The sequence below is a fragment of the Cnephaeus nilssonii genome (assembly GCF_951640355.1).
Source record: "Cnephaeus nilssonii genome assembly, chromosome: 13".
NCBI classification, from domain to species: domain Eukaryota; kingdom Metazoa; phylum Chordata; class Mammalia; order Chiroptera; family Vespertilionidae; genus Cnephaeus; species Cnephaeus nilssonii.
This window is the reverse complement of record NC_137084.1, coordinates 43,554,429-43,571,111: the sequence shown is the minus strand read 5'-3', so window position 1 is coordinate 43,571,111 and position 16,683 is coordinate 43,554,429. Positions and strand designations below refer to the sequence as shown.

The following is a 16,683-nucleotide window of genomic DNA, read 5'->3' as shown; positions in this document are numbered from 1 at the left end:
ATACACAACTTACACAGCACTGTCCAGTATAGACCTTTCAGATAGAAATGTTCTATATCTGTGCTGTCCAATATGGTAGTCACCAGCCACATGTGGCTTTTGAGTGCTTGAAATGTGGCTAGTGAGACTGAGAAACTGAAATTTAAATTTTATTTAGATTTAATTAACATAAATTTGAATTTCAGTAGCTACATGTATCTAGTGGCTACTGTACAGGAAAGCACAGATCTAGAGGGGCAAATCAATAGGGAGACAGACATGTTAATACGGAAGTATAATTAAGTGTAGCAGGTGCTATGATAGAAATATATCTAGGGTTCTATCTAGAATTGGGTCAGATATATCTGGGGCAAAGTGGAACCCAGAATAAGTAGATTAGTTAGTCCTGGAAGTGCGGGAAAATGATTTAAAAAAGTGTCATAGCCCTAACCGGTTTGGCTCAGTGGATAGAGCGTCAGCTGCGGACTGAAGGGTCCCGGGTTCGATTCCAGTCAAGGGCATGTACCTCGGTTGTGGGCACATCCCCAGTAAGGGGTGTGCAGGAGGCAGCTGATTGATGTTTCTCATCGATGTTTTAACTCTCTATCCCTCTCCCTTCCTCTCTGTTAAAAAAAAATCAATAAAATATATTTTTTAAAAAAGTGTCATAGCTTTATGAGTCTTAAAAGAAGAGTGGAAGCTCAGCCGATGTGGTTCAGTGGTTGAGTGTTGACCCATGAACCAGGAGGTCACAGTTCGATTCCCGGTCCGGGCACATGCTAGGGTTTCTGGCTCAATCCCCAGTAGGGGGCGTGCAGGAGGCAGCTGATCAATGATTCTGTCGGTTGTCACATAATGTTAGCTTAAAGAGTTATCACTGCCTTAAAGCATTTCTAGGTTACCAGTTTTCTAAGAATCAAGATATAATAAAACATAATTACTCCTAATACCTCACTGTATACAATATAGTCTTTTGTGTGTGTTTTAATTTTTCATTGATTTTAGAGAGGAAGGGAGAGGGAGAGAGAGAGAAACATCAATGATGATAGATAATCATTGATCAGCTGCCTCCCACATGCCCCACACTGGGAATCGAGCCTGCAACCTGGACATGTGCCCTGACCAGGAATTGAACCGGGACCTCCTGGTTCATAGGTCGATGCTCAACCACTAACCACGCAGGCCGGGCTACACAATATAGACTTATCTTTGATTCAGAAAGAAACCTAGGAATTAATAAATGTTTCTTGTTATTAGAGCACTTACTGAGGTAAGCAGTTAAACATGAGCAAAGCAAGGATGATGGGCTGGCCAGGTACAGCAGGTCAGCAGGGCAGATAGCTCTGGGTGCCTAGCAATGGGCAAACCTGGGAAAACAAGGACCTTGCCCCAGGGTAACCTTTCCTTCCCTACCCCTTGACCTTTCATATCGCTAGTCATGCGGTTCAGACCCTTCCCTGACCTTTTCTTCCTGGCAGGTTGCTAGTCATGCAAGTTAGACCCCCTTGAAGGGGGAAAGAGCACGGGGGCCCGGAGAACAGCCCTTAAGCATTAAACCCCCAGGGCAGTGAGGTTCTGGTCTGCATCAAATGCCTTTAGGCCTCAGTTGCGTTTCAGTTCCAGGCCCAGGTAAGCAGTAAAACCAGACAAGCCAGACCATGACTGACATCAGGACCAATTGCATTAACTAATGATTTCCTGCCCTCATGCCCACCAATCAGTAGAGACCATGACCCTGAAAGGACACACCTGGAAAGCTGATGAGTATTCAATTGGGATCCTCTCCTGAGACCTTAAGATAAATAACCCTCAAGACCAGCACCCACCCTGCACCTTTCTCCACCCTGTTCGCTCAGGCGTCTTTTCCTTGCCTCTCTTTCTGCTAAGCTTCAAGGGCTCCTCTTTTGCTTCTGTAAATTGTTTCCTGAGCCCATTTCTTCTATGGATCACTATTTTTACCTCTGTGACTTTCTAAATAAACTTTATCTTATAGTTTGAGTCTAGGCCAGTGGTTCTCAACCTTTTTAATGCCGTGACCCTTTAATACAGTTCCTCATGTGGTGACCTCCAACCATAAAACTAATTTCATTGCTACTTCATAACTGTAATTTTGCTGTCATGAATCGTAATGTAAATATCTGTGTTTTCCGATGGTCTTAGGCTCTACAGCAGCGGTTCTCAACCTGTGGGTCATGACCCACAGGTTGAGAACCGCTAGCAGGGTCGCCTAAGACCATCGGAAAACACAGATATTTACATTACGATTCATGACAGCAAAATTACAGTTATGAAGTAGCAATGAAATTAGTTTTATGGTTGGGGTCACCACAACATGAAGAACTGTATTAAAGGGTCGTGGCATTAAAAAGGTTGAGAACCATTGGCTAGGCTCTGAATTCTCTTAGTCAGAACTCAAGTACCGAGGTTGCTGAACCCAGGTCTGGTCTGACTCCACTGGTCTAACACCTGCTGCTGTTTTTTTCCCACCAACGTTACTATATATGTTCTTGGTTTTTTAAAATTGATTTTAGAGGGGAAGGGAGAGAGAGATAGAAACAACAATGAGAGAGAGACATTGATCGGTTGCCTCCTGCATACCCCCAACTGGGGATCGAGTCCATAACAGGCATGTGCCCTGACCAGGAATTGAACCTATGAACTCTTGGTTCATGGGTTGACTCTCAACCACTGAGATATACCGGCTGGGCAACATTACTATATAAAATTGTTGAGAAGGCTGGTAAGTTGATAATCCCTTTTAAAAATATAATAATGATATATATTAGTTGGCACTTGAATTTTAAAATGGAATAATGTTCAATTTTTGAATGAACAAGCAGCACTTACTAGATATAGGCTAATTTTCTAGCCACTGGCAATAGAGTAACATAAGGGTGTTATGAGATCCACTGGTGGAAGAGCATACCATGCCTTGTATTAAGCTGTATGTGGACTTAAGTCCCTACAAAAACAACAACATGCTATCATTGAATGTAGAATGAGTGCTATGGATATGATTACTGTAAGTCAGGAAGGGAAATGAACACTACTCTGGGACAGTTATCATAGAGTTTGTAAAATGGATGACCTTATCTGTCCCAGGAGAGGTGGATAGAACTTAAGTAAACCAAATTTTTGTAGTAATGAATCTTGTGGGAACTGTGGCAACTAGAGATGCTGAAGTAGGATTGCAGAATATATTTAAGGGGCAGCGGGTTCATGCTTGGCAGGGACTTAGAGTTCTTGAAAAGAAAGGCAAGAGCCAGTTTGCAAAAGAGCCTTAGATATGAATTAAGGTGTATAGACTTTATTCTGAAGGTAGTGGGAGCTGTATAAAAGTTTTATTTGGGATTTGCTATCATCTTTTTTCAGAAGCAGTTGTAGGTAATCCATTGGGGAGATGGCCTGCAGATACAGTATGCTTTTGTGTGTATGGTATTTATGAAAAGTTATGGATTGCATGATGGGTGATGATAAGAGCACTCTTGTGTAGTGCTGGTACATGGTGGAAGAGATGGAGGAACTCTTTCCAATCTGATTTTACTAATTTACCCATTACTTATATATTCAACAAATATGAGTGCCTGTCTGTGCCATGTTCTGCGCCCTGGGGATCTAGATGAAAGTCATAGTTTGCAGCCCTCAAGAAGCTCATAATTTGACTTTTGTCTGCTGTGAGTTCTTGTTTGATAAATCAGGGGCATCCAATTCATCTTGGGGAATATGGATGAGGGCTCAGGCAGGTGGTGCCGACCATCCATTTTAGACATCCTTTAGTTTCTGCCATGTGGTTGTGATTTCTTTTCTCCCTAGTAGATGCTATTTTCTCCCCTCACTTTTCCAGCCAGAGAATTCTTGTTTGCCCTGCAGCCTGGCTAGAACACTGTGGCTATTTCTATTTCTATTACTCTGTTAATTAGGTTAATTATGGCTTAAAAAATTCCACCTGTATATGTGTGCTTGTCTGAGAGAGAATAGAGGAGAGGAAGTAGACTCGGCAAGTCTCTGAGCAAAAACAGCTCTGCTGCAAACATCCCAACTGCTAGCTGAGTCAAAAGTGCTCCTGAGATACCCCAGGATCATCACACATTATGAGAGCTAATAGTTATAAGATAGCTAAGAAAAAAATGAAGTGTCAACTTGAAATGGAATAAGCCAACAAACCAGGCAGTTCAAGTGTGAAGGAAGAAAGGGAAAGACTAATGTTTATTGAGGAGCAGACACTGATCTGATGATTTGCATATAGTACTTCCTACATTGACCCTTGAAGATGGACAATATTATTTCCATTTTGCAGAGGAGGAAACTGAGGCTCAGAGAAGGTGAGATAGAAGGTCTGAGTTTGAATCCTGGCTCCTCTACTTTTTTTTCTCCTTTGCTTTTTTAGTTGTGAAGTCTTTGCAAGTTATTTTAACTATGATTTCCACTGGTTAAAATAAATGAGGAAGGGTGATAGCTAATAATACTTAAGTCAAGGATTCTTTTTAAAAATACATATATTTATTGATTTCAGAGACAAAGGGAGAGGGAGAGAGATAGAAACATTGATGAGAGAGAATCATTGATCAGCTGCCTCCTGCACGCCCCCCACTGGGATTGAGCCCACAATCCAGGCATGTGTCCTCCTGGTTCATAGGTCAACACTTAATCCACTGAGCCACCATGGCTGGGCTCAAGGATTCTTTTTTGAGGAGGAAATGAAACACCTCCTATGAAGAAATAATTCAGAAGCATAATAAGTGATTAGTTAAGTTTGGTTTAATGTGAGACTGTTTTGTTTAATCACAGATTCCTTTTAAGGAAAGAATTAGAATTCCTGGAAAGGCTAAGAAATTTTTACAAAGAAATTTGGAGAATTAAGAAATGTGAGCTCTGGCTGGGCTAGCTTAGTTGTTTAGAGCGTCATCTGATACATCAAGGTTGTGGGTTTGATCCCTGATCAGGGTACATACAAGAAGCAACCAATGAACAAGTGGAACAACAAATTGATATTTCTCTCTCAATTAATCAATAAATAAAAAAAGATAAAAGAAATGTGACCAAGGCTTAATACAGTTAACAATATATTTATTATATAGTATACTAGAGGCCCGATGCACGAATTCGTGCATGGGTGGGTTCCGTCGGCCTGGCTGGCTATCCAGCCGATCAGGGCCATCTCGTGGGGGGTGGGGGGGCGGTGGGGGGACTGCTGGAGGTTGGCCAGCCGCAGGAGGTTGGCTGTGGGAGCGCACTGGCCACCAGGGGGCAGCTCCTGTGTTGAGCGTCTGCCCCCTGGTGGTCAGTGCACATCATAGCGACTGGTCGTTCGGTCGCTTAGGCTTTTATATATAGATAGATTGTGTTTATTTGAGAGAAAGGAGTGCATTTTGTGTACTGAGGAGCATTTTGAAGTTTTAGCTTTTCAGATAAACAATAAGAAATAAATTTCAAACTATGAGATATGAGAGAAGAACTTAGTAGAAACAAGGAAGATTTGCTTAGTATTTGGCATAGCATAAGTTTTGGGGTGGAAATACAGAGGGTAATGTTTGTTCTGCAGAACCGTGGGCTAAAGGAGAGAATCCTTGCCCAGAGCAAATATGAAAACTACTGAGAAGTCCAAAGTACCACAAAGGAGGCTGGTGGTATTGGAATCTGACAGTAGTGGAGGGTATTATTGAAAACGGGGATGCTGGAGGCAGGGTTTTTTAGTAGATGTATATGAGTATGTGTCCTGCCTGTGATGATTTAGAACTGTTATTATTTTGCTCTTTCTTTTATGGGCTGGCTTGGGGCATGGTTCCAAAGGGAAAGACTGTGGGGCCAGCTAAATTTACATATGTATACTTTTAATTAATTAAATTTAAAAAATGTTAAAATTTATTAATTTTAGAGGGATGGAAGGAGGGAGGATAGAGAGAGAGAGAAACATGGATTTGTTGTTTCACTTATTTATGTGTTCATTGGTTGATTTATAAAAAAAATCCTCACCTGAGGATATGTTTATTGATTTTAGGGAGTGTTGGAAGCTGCCCATTGCCTTCACTAGCAGAAAGAGGTGGACAAGGAGTCCGGAAGGCTGGTCAACCTTGAGGCTCTGGCAAGGGTCAGAGCCATACACCCACTGTCTGGTGGAGACAAAGGGATCTGAAGCAACTTCCACCTTTTAGTCTTATGTAAATCCTTACTGATAAGATAGTCTGTCTGTTACCAATTGCCTGCCTAGGGACTATGGGTGTACCCCAGACCTGAATAAAAGGGATCGCAAGGCCAGAGCAAAGCAGAGTCCTCTCTTGGGCTTCCGCCTGGCCCCCACTTCCCAAATTAATATTTTCTTGTCTTGTCTCTTTCATTTGCGTGCAGCCTCCTCCAGAGCCCAAACCCTGAACCTGAACCCTGAAGCACATGGGACGTGGGGCGACACTCGCAACTGGCAGCCCAACGTGGGGTACTCGCAAGGGAGAGGAAGGGAAGTAAGGAGGGAGAGAGGAAGGGAGTGAGGGGGAGAGAGAGAGAGAGAAAGAGAAACATCAGTGTGAGAAACATCGATTGGTTGCCTCTTATAAGTGCCCCAACCGAGGACCAAACCCAAAACCTAGCTATGTGCCCTGACCAGAAATTGAACCCTTGACTTTTCATTTTATGGGACAATGTTCCAACTGAGTCACACCAGCCGGGGCCATTGGTTGATTCTTGTATATGCACTGACCAAGGATCAAACCTGCAACCTTGGTGTATCAGGACTATGCTCTAACCAACTGAGTTACCCAACCAATGCTCATATGTATATTTTTTATAAGAATAATCTTAATATTTCAACTTGCTTCTAATCTTTATATTGTTGGTACAGTATATCTGCTCTTAATGTGGTTCTCTTTAAGTAAAGCTTAGGTTGTCAGGGCTGAGTAGTATAATCTGAGTGGTTATCTTTTGTCAATTTCTAGCTGCAATATTTTATATAGTATTTTATGTTGTAGTATAGTGGTAAATGGCCTGTGTTAGGCTGCCTGAGTTTTAATTCAGTCTCAGTTACTCACTATGTGATCTTGAGCAAGTGACTTGTCCTTATTAGGCTGTGACTTCTCATTTGTAAAAGTGAGGTCATAATAGGATTATGGTCAGAGTTGGGTGAGACAATGGACTTGCTCATAGTGAGCACTCAGTAAACATTAGCTATTATCATTTTACCTTCAATCACCTTACCGTGTATGCCCCGCTTATTTACTTACTTATAAATAGAGGCACAAGTTTGTGCACCAGTAGGGTCCCTTGGCCTGGCTCTCTGACATCCCCCGAGGTGTCCTGGATTACGAGAGGGCGCAGGCCAGGCCAAGGGACCCCACTGGTGCACGATTGGGGCCAGAGAGGGACACAGAGGTTGGCCAGCCGGGAAGGGACTGCGGGAGGGCTCCAGGGCTTGTCCAGCCTGTCTCACTCAGTCCCGATTGGCCTGACCCCAGCAGCAAGCTAACCTACTGGTCGGAGCGTCTGCCCCTTGGTGGTCAGTGCACATCATAGTGAGCGGTTGAGCCGCCTTAGTATATCATTAGCATATTACGCTTTGATTGAACAGCCGACCGGACACTTAGCATATTAGGCTTTTATTATATAGTATAGGATAATTGTGGTAAAAACATATAATGAATTAAAAATATGTTTTTTTTTTATTTTTTTTAATTTTTTTTTATTTTATTTTTTTTATTTTTTTTTTCCAATTTTTTTATTAAGGTATTATATGTGTACATATCTTACCATTGCCCTCCCCACACCCCCCTCCCATATATGCCCCCAACCCCCAGAGTTTTGCATCCATTGGTTATGCTTATATGCATGCATACAAGTCCTTTGATTGATCTCTTATCTCCCCCACCTCTCCCTAACCTTCCCCTTGTAATTTGACAGTCTGTTTGATGCTTTACTGTCTCTGTATCTATCTTTTTGTTCAAGATTATAATGTTCTTTATTATCCATAAATGAGTGAGATCATGTGGTATTTTTCTTTCATTGACTGACTTATTTCACTTAACATAATGTTCTCCAATTCCTCCCAGGTTGCTGCAAATGATGAGAATTCCTTCTTTTTTATGGCAGCATAGTATTCCATTGTGTAGATGTACCACAGTTTTCTGATCCATTCATCTGCTGACGGGCACCTAGGCTGTTTCCAAATCTTAGCTATGGTGAATTGTGCTGCTATGAACATAGGGGTAAAAATATGTTAACTGAATTTATTGGGGTGGCATCCTATATAATAAGAGACTAATATGTAAATTGACTGAACGGCAGAACAACCGGTCGCTATGACGCACCCTGACCACCAGGGGGCAGACACTCAATGCAGGAGCTGCCCCCTGGTGGTCATTGTGCTCCCACAGGGGGAGCACCACTCAGCCAGAATCCCTGAGCCGGGCTCACGGCTGGTGAGCACAGTGGCAGTGGCAGGAGCCTCTCCCGCCTCCACGGCAGCTTAGGCTGTCAGTCGGACATCCTCTGAGGGCTCCCGGACTGTGAGAGGGCTCAGGCTGGGCTGAGGGACCGCCCCCCCCCCAGTGCATGAATTTTGTGCACCAGGCCTCTAGTCCTACCTAATAATAGAGTAATATGCAAATTGACCGCACCTTTGCTACACCCACAAGCCACGCCCACCAGCCACGCACACCAGGAAACTGTTGCAGGGACGTTGGGGTGTGGTGGAGCCCAAGGCCGGGAAAGCCTCGGGCGGAGGCTTTCCCGGCCTTGGGCACCAGCGGGAGCCTGCACGGATCGCAGGCAACGACCAGGGGGTCGGCTCCTAAGATCCATAGCAGGGACGCTAGGTGTGGCCGAGCCCAAGGCCGGGAAAGCCTGGGGTGGAGGCTTTCCTGGCCTTGGGCACCAGCGGGAGCCTGCACGGATCGCAGGCAACGACCAGGGGGTCGGCTCCTAAGATCCGTAGCAGGGACGCTAGGTGTGGCCGAGCCCAAGGCAACCACAGAGGGTCGGCTCCTACGATCTGTAGCAGGGAGGCTGGGGTGCAGCAGAGCCAAGGCCGCCGCCAGGGGCCAAGCCCCGACCCTGAAAGAAGGCAGAAGACGGTGGCCACAGCCAAGGCCTTGGTCCCCGGTGCCGGCAGAAAACTGGTGCAGGCAGCCAGGTGAATGAAGGTCTATTGCACGAATCTTCGTGCAAATGGGCTGCTAGTTGGTTAATAAAATGATATAGGTTTCAAGTGTACAATTCTATAATACATCATCTGTGTATTGTATTGTGTGTTCACTACTCAAGTCAGGTCTCTTTCTATCACCATTTATCCCTCTTCTACCTGCTCCCAACCCCTTTTCCTCTGTTATGTTGTCTGTGAGTTTTGTGTGTTTTTTATTTTGATGTTTTTGTTTTTTTTTTTGCTTAATCTCTTTACCTATTTCACCCAGTCCCCAACCCCCCTCCCCTTTGACAGTTGTCATTCAGTTTTCTGTATCTATGAGTCTGTTTCTATTTTGTTTCATTTTGTTTATTAGATTCCACATATAAGTGAAATCATATGGTATTTGTCTACATATCATAAAACTTATCATCTTACCTATTTTTAAGTGTATAGTTCAGTGACATTAGGTACATTCATATTCTTGTTCAATCTTCCCACCATCCATCAGTTTTCAAGACTGAAACTCTATACCCATTGAATAACTTCCCACTGCCTCCTTCCCCAACCCCTGGCAACCACCATCCTGTGTTCTGTCTCTGTTACTTTTACTACTCTAAATACCTTATATAAGTGGAATCGTACAGTATTTGTTTGTTTGTGACTGGCTTATTTCACTTATCATAACATCCTCAATGTTCATTTATGTTTTGTAGCATGTATCAAAATTCAGGATTTCCTTTTTTTTTCTCCTTCCTTTTTAAGACTAAATAACAATTCAATTGTGTGTGTGTGTGTGTGTGTGTGTGTGTGTGTGTGTGTGTGTGTGTGTGTGGTGTGTATATGCCACATTGTGCTTATCCATTCATTTGTTAATGGATACTTGGGTTGCTTCCACGTTTTAGTTATTGTGAGTAATGTTGCCATGAACAGGAGTGTATAAATATCTCTTTGAGACCCTGTTTTAAGTTCTTCTGAGTATTTACCCAGAAGTGTAATTGCTGGATCATTTGTTATTTCTATTTTAATTTTTTGAGGAAATGCCAGTGTTTTCCACAACGTTTTACCATTTTACATTCCCACAAACAGTGCACAAGGATTCCAACTTCTTCACTACTTGTCAGCACTTGTTATTTCTTATTTTGGTAATAGCCATCCTTATGAATGTGAGTTGGTATCTCATTGTGATTTTGATTTGCATTTCCCTAATGATTAATGATATTGAGCATCTTTTTATGTTCTTATTGACCATTTGTATATTTTCTTTGGAAAAATGTCTATTCAAGTTCTTTCCACATTTTTAAGTCAGGTTTTTTGTTGTGTTGAGTTTTAGGAGTTCTTTATATATTCTGGATATTAATCTCTTATCTTCCCCACCTCTCCCTAACCTTCCTGCTGTAATTTGACAGACTGTTTGATGTTTTACTGCCTCTGTATCTATCTTTTTGTTCAACAGTTTATAATGTTCTTTATTATCCATAAATGAGTGAGATCATGTGGTATTTTTCTTTCATTGGCTGGCTTATTTCACTCAGCATAATGTTCTCCAATTCCATCCAGGTTGATTGGCTAGTGGGTATGGCTTGGTGTAGCAGAGGTACGGTCAATTTGCATGTTACTCTTTTATAAATAGGTTATCTCTCCCTCTCCCTTCCTCCCTGAAATCAATAAAAATATATTAAAAATATATGATTTGCAAATATTTTCTCTCATTCTTGTGGGTTTATTTATTTATCCTCACCTGAAGCTATGTTTTTTATTTTATTTTATTGATTTTGAGAGAGAAAGAGAGAGAAACATTGTTGTGAGAGAGAAACATCGATTGGTTGCCTCCTGTACATGTCCTGACTGGGGATTGAACCTGCAATCTAGGTATGTGCCCTGACTGGGAAGCAAACCCACCACCTTTTGGTGTACAGGACAACACTCCAACCAACTAAGCTATCTGGCCAGGGCTGTGAGGGTTGCCTTTTAAATCTGTTGATAATGCCTTTAAAAAAAAAAAAGTAAATTATTTTTATTGCTGATGGTATTACAGATGTCCCCTTTTTTCCTCCCTTTTGCCCCCTATCTTTTTCCCCTCTGAGATCTGTTAGTCTATTCCATGTAACCATGCCACTGGACATATTTTGTTCTGTCAGTTTAATTTGTTCATTAGAGTTCACATCTAAATGAGATCATATGATATTTGTCTTTCTCTAACTGCCTTATTTCACTTAGCATAATAATCTCCATGGCAAAGAGTAAGAACTCCTTCTTTTTTACAGCTGCATAGCATTCCTCTGTGTAAATGTACCATAGCTTTTTTATCCAATCATTTACTGATGGGCACTTGGGTTGTTTCTAGATCTTAACCATTGTAAATAACGCTGCTGTGAACATAGGGGTGCATATATTCTTTCTGATTGGTGTTTCGTTGGGTCAAATGGCAGTTCCATTTTTAATTTTTTGAGAAAACTTCATACTGTTTTCCACAGTGGCTGTACCAGTCTGTATTCCTACCAGCAGTGTACTAAGGTTCCCTTTTCTCCACATCCTTGTCAGCACTTATTGTTTGTTGATTTATTGTTGGTAGACATTCTGACAGGTGTGAGGTGGTACCTCATTGTTGTTTTAATTTGCAGCTCTCTGATGATTAGTAACATTGAGCATTTTTTCATATGTCTATTGGTCATCTGCATGTCCTTTATGGAGAAGTGTCTATTCAGGTCCTTTGCCCATTTTTAAATTGGATTGATTATTTTCCTGTTGTATAAGTTCTTTATAGTTGTATAAGTTCTTTGTATATTTTGGAAATTAACCCTTTATCAAATGTGTCATTGGCAAATACATTCTCCCATACATTGGGTTCCCTTTTCATTTTGTTGGTGGTTTCTTTTGTTGTCAGAAGCATTTAGTTTGATGTAGGCCCATTTGTTTATTTTTTCCTTTGTTTCTCTTGCTCTAAAAGATGTATTGGTGAAAATACTGCTACGTGAGATGCCTGAGATTTTACTGCTTTGATGATAATGTCTTTTGATGCACAAAAACTTTTTAATGTACAGGTTTTCTTAAATTTTACTTTTAAGTTAACAACACTAGAATTGTCCGTTTTGTGTTATAAAATTCTACGAATTTTAACACATGCATAGATTTGTGTAACTGCCACCACAGTCACGAGATAGAACAATTCCATCACCCCCAAAGCTTCATTGTTACAACTAGCATTTTAGTAAGTGCTTTTCAGTAGTGTTATTGAGATGTCTTGTTTCAAGAATAACCAAGGTCAGTTGCAGACCAGTCCGAAGTGCTTATGGCTCTAATTGGTTTGCTGGGGAATGCTATGTCCTGTCTTTTTTTTCTTTTTCTCTTCCTCCCTCCCTCTTCATAGGTGACTTTGGGAATTAGATCTAGCTCCCTCTTTTCATGTAGCAGAGCATTGTGGACAAGTAATAAATGCAGGGATATAGGATTTTATGATATACAGTTTTGGTAATTATTCTCTTAATCTGTGATTATAAATCTGTGTTTTTATGATCTCTTAGTCCTTGGTTTATTCATAATTCTTATGAGTAAGTATTATAGTTAGGTCTTTTATTTTTTAAATATATTTTATTGATTTTTTACAGAGAGGAAGGGAGAGGGACAGAGAGCCAGAAACATCGATCAGCTGCCTCCTGCACACCCCCTACTTGCGGAATGTGCCCGCAACCAAGGTACATGCCCTTGACCGGAATTGAACCTGGGACCCTTGAGTCCGCAGGCTGACGCTCTATCCACTGAGCCAAACCGGTTTTGACTATAGTTAGGTCTTAATTGTGCTTGCTAGTAAGAAGGGGGAGAGAGGAGAGAAAGAGCCCTGAATTTGGAGAGTGAATGCAAGACCAGCTCCTGGCTCTAGGAATTTACTGTAGATCTTAAATAATTTAATTGCTATGAGCTGTATGTTTCTTACCTGAAAATAGGCTATTTGATTGTGAGTATGAAGTAAAATAAAGTGAGCGTTATCTAGCATTGAGTAAATATTAAATTGAATGTGAATAGTAAGAATGTTGATAAATGGAACCTCAATAAATCCCAGATTACACACACACACACACACACACACACACACACACACACATATATTTTTCCTTTTTTTCTGAACAGGTTTTATTACACAGATGGGGTGGGGCTCAGTCCTTCTTGGCTGCTGCCTTCCTCATGGCTGCAAGGACATTGCTCAGCTCCTCTTTCTTCCTCTTGGCGCAGATGTGTGTCCCCACCCTTTTCTTGATGAATTTCAGGGCCCTCTTGTCCTTAGAGACCTTGAGCAGCTCCATGGCGCGATGCTCATAGGGGGCAAAGCCACACACCTCTCGGATTATGTCCCTCACGAACTTGGTGTGCTTGGTGAGGCGCCCGCGGCATCTGTACCTCGGTTTGCTCAGGTTCTTGGTTACCTTGTGGCCCTTGTTGAGGCCGACGGCCATGGGGCAGCACAGAGCCATGGCTGCTCCTCCTCAGTGGCTGCTGCTCCTCAATGGCTGCCATGGCGGAACCCCAGATTATATTTTTAAAGTTTTTTCTTTTTTTAAAAAAATATATTTTATTCATTTTCCACAGAGAGGAAGGGAGAGGGACAGAGAGCTAGAAACATCGATGCGAGAGAAACATCGACCAGCTGCCTCCTACACACCCCCTACTGGGGATGTGCCCGCAACCAAGGTACATGCCCTTGACCGGAATCGAACCTGGGACCCTTCGGTCCGCAGATGTCGTCGCTCTATGCACTGAGCCAAACCGGTTTCGGCTAAAGTTTTTTCTTTTAAATAGCCTTATTGAGCTCCAATCCACATACCATATAATTCATCATCCATTTAAAGTGTACAAGTCAAGACTTTTAGTATATTTACAGAATTATGAACATTTTTATTATTACAAAGAGAAACCAGTACTTTAGCAGTCATACCATACTTCACCTATCTTTGCCAGCCCTACTAATCTATTTTCTACAGTAGATTTTGCCTATTCTGGACATTTCATATAAATGTTATATAATATGTAGTCTCTTTCATTTAGTAAAATGTTTTCAAGGTTCATTAATGTTGTAGCATGTATCAGTACTTAATTTTTAATTGCCAAATATTCCATTGTATGGATAGACCATGTTTCTAATTTATCAGTTAATAGACATTTGGGTGACTTCTAGTTTTTAGCTCTTATGAGTAATGCTGCTGTGAACATTCTTATATTAAGTCTTTGTGTGGGTATGTTTTTTCTTTTTTGGGTAGAGGAAATGAATTCTGAGGAGTGGAATTGCTGGATAATTGGTAACTTGAACTTTTTGAGGAACTCCAGACTGTTTTCCACAATGGCTGCACCATTTTGCATTACCACAAGTGGTGTATGAAGGAGCCAGTTTCTCCACATCCTCTCCATGACTTGTCTTTTTATATATATTTATATTTTTTATTGATTTCAGAGAGGAAGGGAGAGGGAGAGAGAGATAGAAACATCAATGATGAGAGAGAATCATTGATTGGTTGCCTCCTAGTCCGCAACCTGGGCATGTTTCCTGACCAGGAATCAAACCATGACCTCTTGGTTCATAGGTTGACACTCAGCCACTGAGCCACACCAGCCGGGTATGACTTGTCTTTTTTATTTTAGTCATCCTAGTGAATGTGGAGTGGTATCTCATTGTGATTTGATTTGCATTTCCCCAATGGCTAATGATGCAGAGCATCTTTTAATGTGCTTATGTCCCATCTTCTTACTATTTTTAAGTATCTCTCTTTTACTACTAAGCTATGTAATACCCTTTAATAAGATGGTGTTTACACCCATATGTGCTTATTAATACTTAACGATTTGTTAATTGATTATAAGAGGATGGCAGGGGAAGGAAAATATCACCTCATCTTATCATTCTCTCCCTTTTGTTACTTCTATCACTAATTGAATTGAAAGTCCTCAGAGAGGATATCTAGAAAAGGGAGATTTTCAAATAATATTCAATCTGTTTAGGGGATGACCAGATTGAGGACATAAGATATTAATTAAAGAATAATTAATGGCCAAATTGATTACTGGTATTGATGATAGAGCACTTACAATGTGGTCTTGGCACTGGGGATACATCAGTGAATAAATTAAAGTCCCTGCTTTGAGTTGTACTCTAGTGGGCAGAGACATGAAAAATTAGACAATGTATGGGAAAAGGGAGTTATAGAAAGGGAGGGGGCTATTTTAGATATGACCGGTTAATCTATAACTATCTGGTGAGGTGAAATTTGAGTACAGATCTTAATGAAATAAAGGAACAACTAATATGGACAATTTGAGAGAAGAATGCTTTAGGCAGAGAGAACTTGAAGTGCTAAAAACCTGAGGTGGGGGTGTGCTCAGTTTATCAGTGAACAGCAATAAGGGAAAGAATGTTCCTATTCTTCACATTAAGGAATCTGAAGCTTGCGTGTTCTTAGACTTTGTTTATGGCCACTTCAGAGTGGTTTCCAAACAACATGAGTGTTGGTGTTAAAATTTAATTTTACTGCAGTCTGAATGAAGTATAATGAGCAAAGAGGACAATGTTAGGTGGTAAGATCAGACAGGTAGAAGGAAGCCAGGATACATGGTATCTTGTAGGCCATGGTAATGATCGTGTATTTTTATTTTGAGTGAGATGAGAAGCCATTGCAAGATTTTGAACAGAGTGGAAGGACATGATCTGAACTGAACTTAAAAGGATTGTTTTGGCTTCTGAGAAGAGAGGAGCATAGGATAAATAGATGACAAGGGCAGAAGCAGGGGAATAAAATGGAAGCTGTTAAAAGAGTTAGGGAATGAGCCCTAGCTAGTTTGACTCAGTGGTTGGAGCATTGGCCCTTGAACTAAAAGGTTTGATTCCGGTCAGGGGCACATACTTTGGTTGCAGGCTGGATCCCCGGTCAGGACATGTACAGGAGGCAACCAATCCATGTTCTTTCTCACATCGATGTTTCTCTCTCTGCCCCCCCCCCCCCCACACACACACATTCTCTAAAAATCAATGGAGAAAATATATATACTCCAGTGAGGATTAACAACAACAAAAATGAGTTAGGGAATGAGATAAAGCTTGAGCCAGTGTGATAGAATAGAGGTAGTAAGAAATTGTTGGAATCAGGATATGTTTTGAAAGTAGAGCTGACAGAATTAGCTGATAGATCAGATGAGGATTATGAGAGTAAGAAAGGGGTCAATGGAAGGTTTTTGCCTGAGCAACTATGAGATGGGAGTTGTCATAAATTGAGATGGGAAAGATTGGAAGGAACAAGTTTGTAGGGAGAGGTCAGGTGTTTGGTTTTATATTTAAGATGGCTGATAGATAACCAACCAAGGAGATGCCGGGTAGGCAGGTGGATATACCAGTCTGGAATTCAGAGAAGTCCAGGTTGGAGATATATATCTGGGAGTCATTAATATATGTAAAGCCATGGAGTAGATGTGATCACCTAAGAAATGTGTGTAGATAGAGCAGAGAGATTAACAATGGAGCCCTGGACACGCTGACATTGGGAAATTGAGAAATTCAAAGGAATAGCCAGACTGGGACATTGGACAGTTCACTTTACACTTTTGGGCCTTCGTGTGATCTG

At 41.4% G+C, this 16,683-nt stretch overlaps 2 protein-coding genes across 4 annotated transcripts in view; one reads left to right on the top strand and one right to left on the bottom strand.

Annotated features, from left to right (window-relative positions):
- The window catches only part of FAM168A (family with sequence similarity 168 member A), a 167,446-nt gene that overhangs the window by 49,275 nt on the left and 101,488 nt on the right, over positions 1-16,683 (top strand). The window lies entirely within an intron of this gene.
- Positions 8,334-15,164, bottom strand: LOC307109918 (large ribosomal subunit protein eL36-like). The gene has a single exon (XM_079788894.1). It carries the CDS (start codon positions 13,549-13,551, stop codon positions 13,237-13,239), a length of 315 nt encoding a protein of 104 aa, XP_079645020.1. The 5' UTR covers positions 13,552-15,164; the 3' UTR covers positions 8,334-13,236.

Excerpts from the sequence above, each read along its gene's own strand:
- LOC307109918 (XM_079788894.1), bottom strand. The coding sequence starts at position 13,551 with ATGGCTCTGTGCTGCCCCATGGCCGTCGGCCTCAACAAGGGCCACAAG.